This window comes from Ptychodera flava, chromosome 18, assembly GCF_041260155.1.
Source record: "Ptychodera flava strain L36383 chromosome 18, AS_Pfla_20210202, whole genome shotgun sequence".
In the NCBI taxonomy this organism is placed as follows: Eukaryota; Metazoa; Hemichordata; class Enteropneusta; family Ptychoderidae; genus Ptychodera; species Ptychodera flava.
The window spans coordinates 15789791-15800668 of record NC_091945.1 but is presented as its reverse complement, the minus strand read 5'-3'; the positions used below and the strand labels follow the sequence as shown (position 1 = coordinate 15800668).

The following is a 10878-nucleotide window of genomic DNA, read 5'->3' as shown; positions in this document are numbered from 1 at the left end:
TTGTAACGTCTAAACTAAAATTTGCAGTCAGACATTTTAAGTGACATGTTGCAGGTATCTTGACCTAATGAATCCCATATTCAGTTACCAAGGAGACGAACACACAGATTGCAAATTACGGGAATGTTTTTTGCACAAGATGGCGGCTTATTAGTAGAGAAGGTGCACGACTTCTGGGCCTGCTCATTTTATGCGAGGATTTTCACCCGTACAATGCAGAAAGGTAAGAAACATTTGTTCTGCCCTTAGAGTTAAGGCAGAAGTTTGCATGTAATATGGTTTGGAGAGTGATTTATTTATCTAAGCTGAGTAAACTGAAAACAATTTTTGAATAATTGTCAAAATGTATACAGGCAGCTCACATGCGATGACACATACACCTGCAAAGCGTGCAATTATCATAATTATCATAATTCGGTTGAGTCATAGTGTGAAAGAAAAAAATCACACTTGAGTCTGTGACAGAGAATAGTGTTGAATGTCTCATCCGTCTTTTGTGAGGTTGCAATAGTGTAGAGCGCTGAGTTGTGATGTGTTTTGTGGTTGATTACTTCCCCATTTACAGCGAGGTGAACGTGTTGAACAGATATAACTATATTGAAATTCACTCACTACTTCGATTCCGTTATCTCCTTCACATACGACACATATTTAGCATATGAGATTTGATTTACAGATCGTATAAAAATGAAACAAATAGTTTTATTTGTGCCAATGCTGTCACTTTGTACTTACAGGCAAGAAGAGGAAAATAGAAGAAGTTGAGAGTGGGAATGCAGAGGCAACACACAACAAACAGGTAATCCAAGAGGGTATGTCGTGGTGGACCTGTTTGATGCTAGGACTTCCACTTGAACAGTGTAAACCTAGATCAATGCGTATAGCCACAACCACAAACAACAACACCAACGTAAATAACAACACTGGCACACAAAAATAAACCTGTTTGACTTCTCAGGATCACTTTAACATATCATTTTCGTAATTTTATTTAAAACACAGTTAGCATTTCTGTAGCATTAAATCATGTTTGATATGTATGATTTGGACTTTGTAATTCTCAGATTATCATTCATAAATTAAAATAATTAAATTATATTAAATTAAATTAAATGCTTTTTCTGTTTGTATCCCATTTTTGCAAATGTATATTCTAAGGCCTGCTCATGACATGTAACACCAGTTTGGGTTCTTTCCTCTGTCTAGAGAGATTTTATAATGTATTCAATAACCTATAGAACCTATTGCACCATAAAGGACTCCTTTTTATATCCATTTATGTAACAGTCACACATTACATTTAATATCACACATATATAACAACTACTTTTTATATTTAACTGATTTTTCACTTGAAATCTCTACACTTTGATGTTACATATTGTTAAGGCTTCTGTCTTTGTCTCTGGTATCCATCTATTATGCCAAACCATTCTTATCTTACACATACAAATGACTCTAAATTTCATATTTTTGTGCTGATACTCAATAGTCACTTCTGTGACATATCTAAGATCACATTTATGCAAGAGAATATCAATCTTTGCATTTTCAAATAGATATTTCGCTGTGCTGAGTTCCATCATGTCTTTATTCAAACAGTACTAGTGTAGGCTTATTTATACATTGTGAAATTAGGATTGTACTTATATTCAAGTAAGTAACACAAGTGAATGTGCTGTATTCCTTTTCTAGCATATTACAGTATTATAAAACACCTCATATAAAAAAACTGTACATTCCTATGAGACTTACATTCTCAAACTTAAAGTTTTGTTGATTGATGTGAATATTCAGAGCTTCAACATATTTATCATTGTATTGTCCAATGCTTTTAATAATTTTAAGCATTTTTTCATTGTCCTGTACTGCTGTGCTAAATTAGGTGGACTTTCAGCTTTCAAATGAAATAAGGAAGTCAAGAAATATCCTAACCCTTTGAGTGCTGTAATTTTTACCACCAAAATTTGAGTGCAACTTTTTACCAATTTTTATGAATTTTTCTGTAATTTTTTTTTATAATTTTTGACCAAGTGGACATAAAATTTCATTGGCTCCAGTTTTTATCAAAATTTTGGCAAAAATCTGAAAAAAATTGACTGGGGTACATTTTATAAAGGCGACAAAAGTTGACTTTGGTGCTCAAAGGGTTAAATCATAAAGACTGGTTTTTGATAAAATTTTTGAATGATCAGTATTCTCCATTCATCCAGCCTGCATTACAAAATTAAAAAGGAAAGAAAAAAGCAATTTCATGTACATCACAGTCATAAAAGATTTGTGATCTATAGTTCCAAATGAATCATGGATCACTATGGTGATGAAGATATCAGCTGGTTGCCTGGGAAACCAACAGAACCACTGCCTGGTGACTGTTGTGGATCTGGTTGTACTCCGTGTGTCTTTGACATCTATGAGGACGAGCTGAGATTATGGGAAGAGGAGAGAAAGAAAGGACCACCACATCTCAGGAAGGAGGACGAGTCAGCCTCTGATAAGGTAAGACAAGACTTTTGACATGTGATTCATTTTGTCCATTTGCAAATCTCAGAAATCCATTAAGTATGTTAATTCCTCTTAATTGTTAAAATAATTGCAAGTACCCTAAGTCCACTTTACAAATTCAGGTACAAGGAAGAGAACCCTTGGTAATTGTCTTCATGACTTGACATGTAAAATGTATGCAATTGTCTTGCTAATGTTATTGCAGATGATCAGACTTTGCCAGTTGAAGAAAAACATTTCAAGTGTTTTTATGTGTTAAAACAGACTGAGCCACCAAAACATGGACATTGCTATTTTGATAACAGTCTTTGCGTGAGATGTAGTACACTTTCTTTGAAAAAAATTCTCTTGTATCAAAGGCTTACCAATTTGATCTGTTATTACTGTGATCAATATAAAGATACTTGTAGTCTATGAGGAGGAAATGAACATTTGTGTTCAGGTTATATTGCTTCTGTCTGCAATTGTTTTCTTATGTGACTGAGATATGTTGGCAGGTATCTCATTATTTTTTCAGCTGTTGGTTTGCTTGCTAATCGAGACTGCAGTGCATTTCCTATTCATCTCTGTACATATAGGATACAAAGCCTGTGTTGAGCAGTGCTCAATACACAAGTTTCACCATTGACAGTATTACCAGGGTCTCATCGGATACCGCCATCTTCAGATTCAAACTGCCAAGTAATAAATCCTTGGGTCTTAGCGTTGGACAACACATCATCTTGAAGGGACAAGTTGGTACAGAAAGCATCACAAGACAATATACTCCAATAAGTCCACTGAATGCCAAAGGATATTTTGATGTTCTCATCAAGGTATTGATTCATCTTTGATTTCTATAAATTATCTTTGTGTTAAGAATCACACTGTGGCTTGATTACCAAATACAGTGGCTAGTTTTGGGGATGTATTATTGATGCTCGTAACAACCTGTATCCTGCCAAATTCATCTGTCAGTTTAAATGAAGTTGGTTAAAACCAATAGAGAATAAGGTGTCCCATACATCCAATTTTAGTGAACTTGCTCAAACATTTACAATTCTTTTCTGACATACCATTTGTTGGGGTTTATTTTAAAGCTTTTGATGTAAGAAAACTTTTCACCGGCTTACTTTTTCGAAAATAGAAAATTTTATTTTTTTCTCCAAAGAGTTAACACAGGGATGGTGGCCATTTTGAATTTCATATATCAGTAAATCTTGGGTTATTTGTTGTTCTGGTACCAAAATTTGCACAGTGTCATATCTAATAAACATCATACTGCTTTTGCCTGACAGTAATGATGTGTGACAGGTGTGAATGTGTTGAAGTAATATGTACCCCGACTTTGATAAGCCTGACCTCATAGGGGAAATTTTGAAAAAACATGCCAAACTATTTACCATCATTTGTAGAATCTTTCTATCAGCATACATCACTTACATTGCCAGTGATATGAAGAAAATTATTTGCTCAGTCAACTTTTATATGGTGGTAAGTTTGAATAACTTTGACACTGCTTGTCACCTTTTTTTTCCCAGATCTACAAAGATGGTAAGATGTCAAGTTATGTGAAGACATGGAAAGTAGATGATCACATTGAGGTCAGAGGTCCTTTCGGACAATTTACATATCGACCCAACAAGGTAAATGTCGTTGTCCCTCTGTTGTTTTTCTCACATCCACATGAAAGCATGCAAACTAGAAACTGCCTGGTGTCTACTTTTGAATTATCATATAAATAACATTAAACATCATCATTATCTTACTGTTGTCTTCTCGTGTCAGGACAGTTAAACGGACCTGTTAGAAGCTTGACCTGGCTTGACTATCATATTCAAAATATCAATGTTATTATCTGTTAATGTTCTCATTTCAATGTTTTTGTCATTTCAGTATCGTCGCATTGTCATGTTAGCGGCTGGAACTGGTGTGGCGCCAATGTTGCAAGTCATTAGAGAAATAGTCCTGAATGAAGAAGAAGAAACATTTGTACATCTTGTGTATTGCTGCAGGACATATCAAGAAATCCTGATGAAGTCTACGTTAGATGATTTCACCGACTATTGGAATTTCACTGTGCTCTATGTACTGAGCCAGGTAAGGCTATGAATTTGTACTTGAGGTAGGGAAAACCAGTGAAAAAAGCAGCAGTAATGACAATATGTATTAACCCTTTGGACGCTAAAGTCTATTTTTGTCCCCTTTATAAAGTAAACCCCCGTCAATTTTTCTCAGATTTTCGCCAAAATTTTGAGAAAAAAACTGTAGCCAGTGAAATGTGATGGCCATTTGGTCAAAAATTATTTTAAAAAATTACAGAAAATCTTATGAAACTTGGTAAAATGTTGCACAAAAATTTTGGCAGAAAAAAATTACAGTGCTCCGAGGGTCAATATGGGCATTTAGGGAAGCATATATTACTTAGGTATAGGGAGCAAATGTTGTAGTTTGAGCACGAGAAGGGTTCCCTGTAATTAGGGAACAGTATGTAATAGTGCTGTTAACTTTTGAGTTAGTTTCTTACAACAGTGCACACAAACTTATCCAATACATTTATAACAAGAGAAACAGCCATGATTATAACTCATCATAATGTATTTTCTTGGTGAATACAGTGCTGTGGCTGAGTTATCTATGTTACAGTCCATCAAATTTATATGATGCTGTCTCTTCCCTTTTTATATTTCAAAGGAAATGAATACAAAGTCCCATCGCTATGGAGAACAGGTGCACTATGGTAGAATGGATGAGACACTCGTTGTCAAGGAAACCAGTCCAGTGAAGGATGATACAATGATTCTGATCTGCGGAACAAAATCTTTTGATAAAGACATGATCAAGTATCTCACAAAATCAGGGTATTCTTCAAAAAACTATTTTAAGTTTTAATGAATTACCAACACTTTGGATTCATTCATAACCTGAAAAAAGATTTCCTTTTTATATGACACAAATTATATAGTAAACAGATATGATCATATATGGTTGTACATGTTTTTTGTGAAGTTTTCTCTAAGTTATTATGATGATGTCGTTTTTGTACTTTTCTGGAATAAAATGAATATAAATTAAAAAAAACTGACAATTTGTCGGGGGTTACTCTGTAAATCCATGATGACTAATGAGCGTATGCTAGAAAAATGTCATTTCAGTCAAGAAAGATTTTCAATCCGTAGAGGTGACATAGACTGCACGTAATGCTTTTATATGATGCAATAAAATTATTAGTAATATAAATGTTGATTTATTAGGCTTAGATTTTAAACCCTGAAGTGAGTAAATGACAGGAAGTTGGAGCTGATTTGGAACTGACTGGGAAGATTCATGTCATTAGCAAAGTTTGCATCTGGTATTGCTGTAACCTGCAACAGGGATCAATCCAGTGTAATCTTCATGAATATTACACTATTGAATTAAATCCATCATCTTGGTAGAAGTAAAATTTGGCTCAAATATATATTAGCACCTTGGTCAGCAATTCTGATGTTGATATTCTAACTAGCCCGTTTCTTTGTTGTCTGTTGATGAGGAACAGATGTTTAATTTAAAGCTCTAGTCCAGACCAGAATTCACTTGTCAACAATGGCAACACAGTTTACATATATGCAGGCATAGTGGGCAAACTGAATACTGTGTTTCTCAACATACTTCGGGGAGGGTGCAAGAAAATTTAGTTGAGAAACAAAAACTGATAAAATCATCAAAAGTTACAGTTATTATTCTTCTTGACTGTGAAACATTTTTGTACTCTTACTAAATCATGCCCAGTGTTCAGTTTGTCATCATTGTTTGCAAGTATCCACTTTTTAAGATTTTGTTGTTAAAAATTGAATTCATATTGTTGATTAATAGCCAGTACCCTTGGTTCAGCAATATTTTAAACAACTGCCCAACCGCAAAGTGCCTGAGACGAGGAACTTTGGCATTGGGCTGGAAATATATCCAATCTTATCAGCCCCAGTGGTTGGGAAACTATAATACTTGAAAATGATCTAAATAACAGTCCAACCATCCTTCTGTTAGGCAATATGACAGTTTAAATTCAATAGATGGACAAACGGGAAAGTGAAAATAATATTTTAAATTATAACCTTTTTTTGGTCGCATTATAGAGAGTTTTTAGACACAGTCGCTGAAAAATATGAAACCAATCCAAAATACAAAATTGTTCCCATCATTAAAAATTCAAATCAGTGATAGTTGATAACTGAGGAAACGGTTGTGTACTATACAGTTTGCTGTGTGCTGTGGACCTTTGGCACAGACTATTCAAATGTTCACCATGATACACTTACTTTTTATTAGGGATTACATGAGGATGTACAAGCTCAAGCCATTTATAAGGGAGCTGTCATTTACAGCCTGGGGGGGGGGTCAGAGGAGATTTCATTGGAAATTGCAAAATTTCGAGTAACCCCACCTGCCAACCATGAGGCATTTGAATACCCCCCTCTAAGTCAGAAATTTTGACCCCCCACCCCCACCCCCCAACTTAGAAAAGTTAAATACCTATATTTGTAAAATACATGTACAGCAATAGTAAAGACCTTTCAAATTCTGGTGTACCCGGCTAGATTATTGTCAGTTATCTCATGACAGTTGAAAAAGGTGAGCCAACAAAATGAAATTCAAAGTGACAACAAAATACAGATATAAAAGCTCAGGCTATAACCAGTATCCAACCATATAGTATTTTTTAATTTGGATGGGTATCATGACAAGGTTTTCATTAAGATATCTGACTAGGCAGAATTTGAATTTACAGGGGGAGAACATGCTAGAGGCTGAGGGGGAAGTATCAGAGGGGGTGTCCCTTATCTTGCATGGGAAATTTTGAGAAATGGATGTGTGCAATGGTGCAGTCTGGTGCAATCAGAGAGGTGTTTTCAATTTGTCTTTTGCTGGTAAAACTGTTAGAACACCCAAAGCGGGAGAGCATGAGAGAAGGGTGACGCCTCTGTCGCATCGAGAATTTTGAGAAATTGATGTGTGTAATGGTGCAATCTTAGAGGTGTTTCAATTTATTTTGCACAAAAAATGAGTACCCCCCTCCACATTTTGAGCACCCTCTTGAAGTTTTCAATTTTTAAAGTGACCCCCTCAAGTTCCTCTGACACCCCCAGACTGTGTATAATGATGGCTCCCTAAGGCAGAACGCGCCGCTTGATCGAAAATGTAACCAATAGATAGGATGCTTGACTGTTGAACGACAAAAATATGAACATCTTTGGAAACGCACATGCCATTGTGAAACACTGACATCCACCGAGATATTTGTTACATATATGGGTGTATACAGTAGATGGTAAGGTGGACGTACCAATAAAGACCGCAAGTCTCTGTATACTGCAGTTTTAAGAAATTTATTAGAAGGAGGAGTTGGTAAGAGGTGACATGGCAACATCTCCAAGAGGAAAAATATATCTCAATGATGTCCCATAGTTGAACTGATATTTTCATCGGTAGAAAATGAAGCAGTTTATTATACATCATGCTAGAGCATCATAGCTACTTTCTGGGAATTAATAGTTATGAAAATATGGATGTTTAATACTGGAATATACAATAAAGTGCCAATTAGTTATTGTGACTAAAAGTGTCACAATAATGTAAAGCCGCATATCTTTTCAAAGGTGGTGCAACACTTGAAATTTCAATAGTGAATTTGACATTCTATGTTCAGTTTCTTTAAAAGTGGACCGTTCCCGGAGGTACTGCAATACCGGGTCGATCCGTGGCCAGGACGGAGCAAGCCCCTGTTCCATGGCCCTATTTCAAAAATCAGTTTAATATCGAGCTGCTCGGTGAGCAGCGTATCAGATATTAAGCTGATAAGAACAGATACTACACATGATCTTAGCCAAAAGGCCGAGAAGCGATACCCATGTCAGTGTCGTAAAGCTTTAAAAGGTAAATACGACGTAACATTATCTACGGTTTCGTTGTATAACACCTGTCGCGCCTCTTCGCTATCATTAAACGAGTTATACACAGAAGACTGACGCGGGGCTGTCAGTATTATTTAATTTAAATTTTTATGGGATGGTCTTAAAAAAATCACAATAATATTTCTCTCACTTTGAAAGTATTATATCATCTTCTGTAAATCCATGTGTATATTTATGATGACAGAACGTCATGCTGACAGTGCATAGTCAGCAATTCAGGTGTTGTTATTCAAATGAGTAAATTTCTTTGTTGTCCGTTGTCTGTTGATCCACGATCAATGCCCATGGTTCAGCAGTATTTGAAATAACTCTCCACCCGCAAATGCCTAATATGTGTATAACTTTGGCGTCGGACTTGTGAAAAAATCCAATCTTACCAGCTCGGTGGTCAGGAAACTATAATTATTTTAAGTTGATTTAAATAAAAGTCCAAGCATCCGTCCGTTGCGAAATCCGACTTTTTCGATTGACAAACAAAAAAGGTAAGAATAATATTTGAAAATATAACCTTTTTATGTCACTGTATATGTAGATACAGTCACCGAAAAATATGAAAACACAAACCGAAATACACGGTGTTCGATCAAGAAATATTGAAATAAGCGTTGAATAAAGGGAAAGCGGCTTCACACATCATCCACCTATACTGTTGACCATTCAATTCTCCTGTCTCGACTGAAATATCATATGGGTATTTCAGGAACTGCACTGTCATGGATCACATCACATCTGAGAAATCGTCAGCAAACAGCACAGATAAATGGAGCTTCATCAAAACCTCACATTTCACAGTATCGCGTGCCACAGGGATCGGTACTTGGTCCCATGTTATCTCTACATCTCCCTTTGGTGACATTCTGAGAGAACACAACATTGAATTTCATCTCTATGCTGACGACTCCCAACTGTACCCGTGCTTCAAGTTTAAAGACATTGCCAGTAATATCTCTCACATAGAAAACTGTGTATCATGTATTAAAAAGTGGATGACTATCAATCTTCTTAAATTGAATCCTCTTAAAACAGAACGTCTATTCTTTGGTTCAAGTAACATCATCAGGAAGTTTGACACGCCAACCTTGAACATCGGAGGAATCACAGTTCTACCATCCACAACAGTAAGAAATCTGGGAACCACATTTAACACACGAATGTCTAAGGAAAATCAAGTACATCAAGTTTGTAAAGCTGCCTATTACCATATAAGAACCATTAACAATATAATAAAGTATATCTCCAAGGACACAGTGAAAATATTAATTCATGCCTTTGTAACATTACGACTAGACTATTGCAACGCTCTTCTATACGGTATACCTGTCACATATTTCAGGAAATTCCAATGTGTTCAAAATACAGCTGCTCGACTGATCACCAGATCCAGGAAGTCTACGCACATAATTCCAATTCTGTTCAATCTGCACTGGCTCCCAATACAACAACTTACCAAATTCAAATTGTCGCTGATCACCTTCAAAACACTGCATGGTTCAGCTCCACCATACCTTGCTAACTTACCCATCTTGTATAAACCTCACCGTAATCTACGATCCAAGGACAAGCTTCTTCCTAAAACCAATCAAAGCTCTGGTATGGAAAACAGGCATTTATGCATGCCACACCGGAACTATGGAATCATCTTCCATTGGAAATTCAGCAATGTCGAACTGTTTGAATATATTTATTTAACCTTTTTTATCTCACCTCTTTTACTGTTGCCTTTTTTATCTCATTGTAAAGCGCCTTGGAACAGTTTGTTTGGATTCAGGCGCTGTATAAATTTTACTCTCACTTACTAACAGATCGAATTGTTGCCTAGTTGAAAAACAAAAATATGAAAATCTCTTTCGCATTGCGCGTGCCATTTTGAAGCATATTCAGTTATTGATTCCATATGAATGTGTGAGGTTGATACAAGGATCTAGGGAAATTAGGTTGAAATAGACCCCGTATTTCCAGAACATTTAGTGTCGACGGTTTTACTGACATTCCATTGGTACAAAACGAAACAGTTTATGTACATTTAGCTAACAAGGTAGAGTATCAAGGCAACTGTCGGAATGTAATACTTGTGAAAGTATGTCTGCTATTTGAATGTACAATTCCATCAAGAATGCGATGGCGGAATTGATGAGATGTTAATTAATTATTGTGAAAATATAGCGTAACTACATAACATGCAGATTGTAAATATGTTCAGTTTAAAAATCAATTCCCAATGCATTGTTTTCAAGTAGCCCTATCTTGTCAGAAAAATGTAACAACTTAGCCGGCTATTGAACCACTCTTTTTTGGGAGTGGAGATTTGGCCGAGTGGTTCTGTCTGTGGCCTCTCAGCTAGGCGACTGATGCCGTATGTTGTGGGTTCGAATCCGATTGAAAACTAGTCGTATTTAATAGAAAGCTCTAGGACGAACGAAAGGGTGTTAAAGACCTTTACACT

General features: G+C 36.0%; 1 protein-coding gene and 1 non-coding gene across 3 annotated transcripts; one reads left to right on the top strand and one right to left on the bottom strand.

Moving 5' to 3' along the window:
• The first annotated feature begins 100 nt into the window (after positions 1-100).
• LOC139116973 (NADH-cytochrome b5 reductase-like) lies at positions 101-5591 on the top strand. Of its 2 annotated transcripts, XM_070679731.1 has the most exons (7): positions 101-223; positions 738-799; positions 2292-2499; positions 3084-3320; positions 4026-4130; positions 4381-4584; positions 5179-5552. In XM_070679731.1, exons 3-7 carry the CDS (start codon positions 2305-2307, stop codon positions 5374-5376), a joined length of 939 nt encoding a protein of 312 aa, XP_070535832.1. In that variant the 5' UTR covers positions 101-223; positions 738-799; positions 2292-2304; the 3' UTR covers positions 5377-5552. The 2 variants fall into 2 exon arrangements, with proteins under 2 accessions (XP_070535832.1, XP_070535831.1); XM_070679730.1 differs by having other exon boundaries at positions 738-2499; positions 5179-5591.
• A 2585-nt stretch (positions 5592-8176) lies between these two features.
• LOC139118026 (U2 spliceosomal RNA) lies at positions 8177-8367 on the bottom strand. The gene has a single exon (XR_011548628.1). It is a non-coding gene; the product is annotated as a U2 spliceosomal RNA (small nuclear RNA).
• Between the last annotated feature and the right edge of the window lie 2511 nt (positions 8368-10878).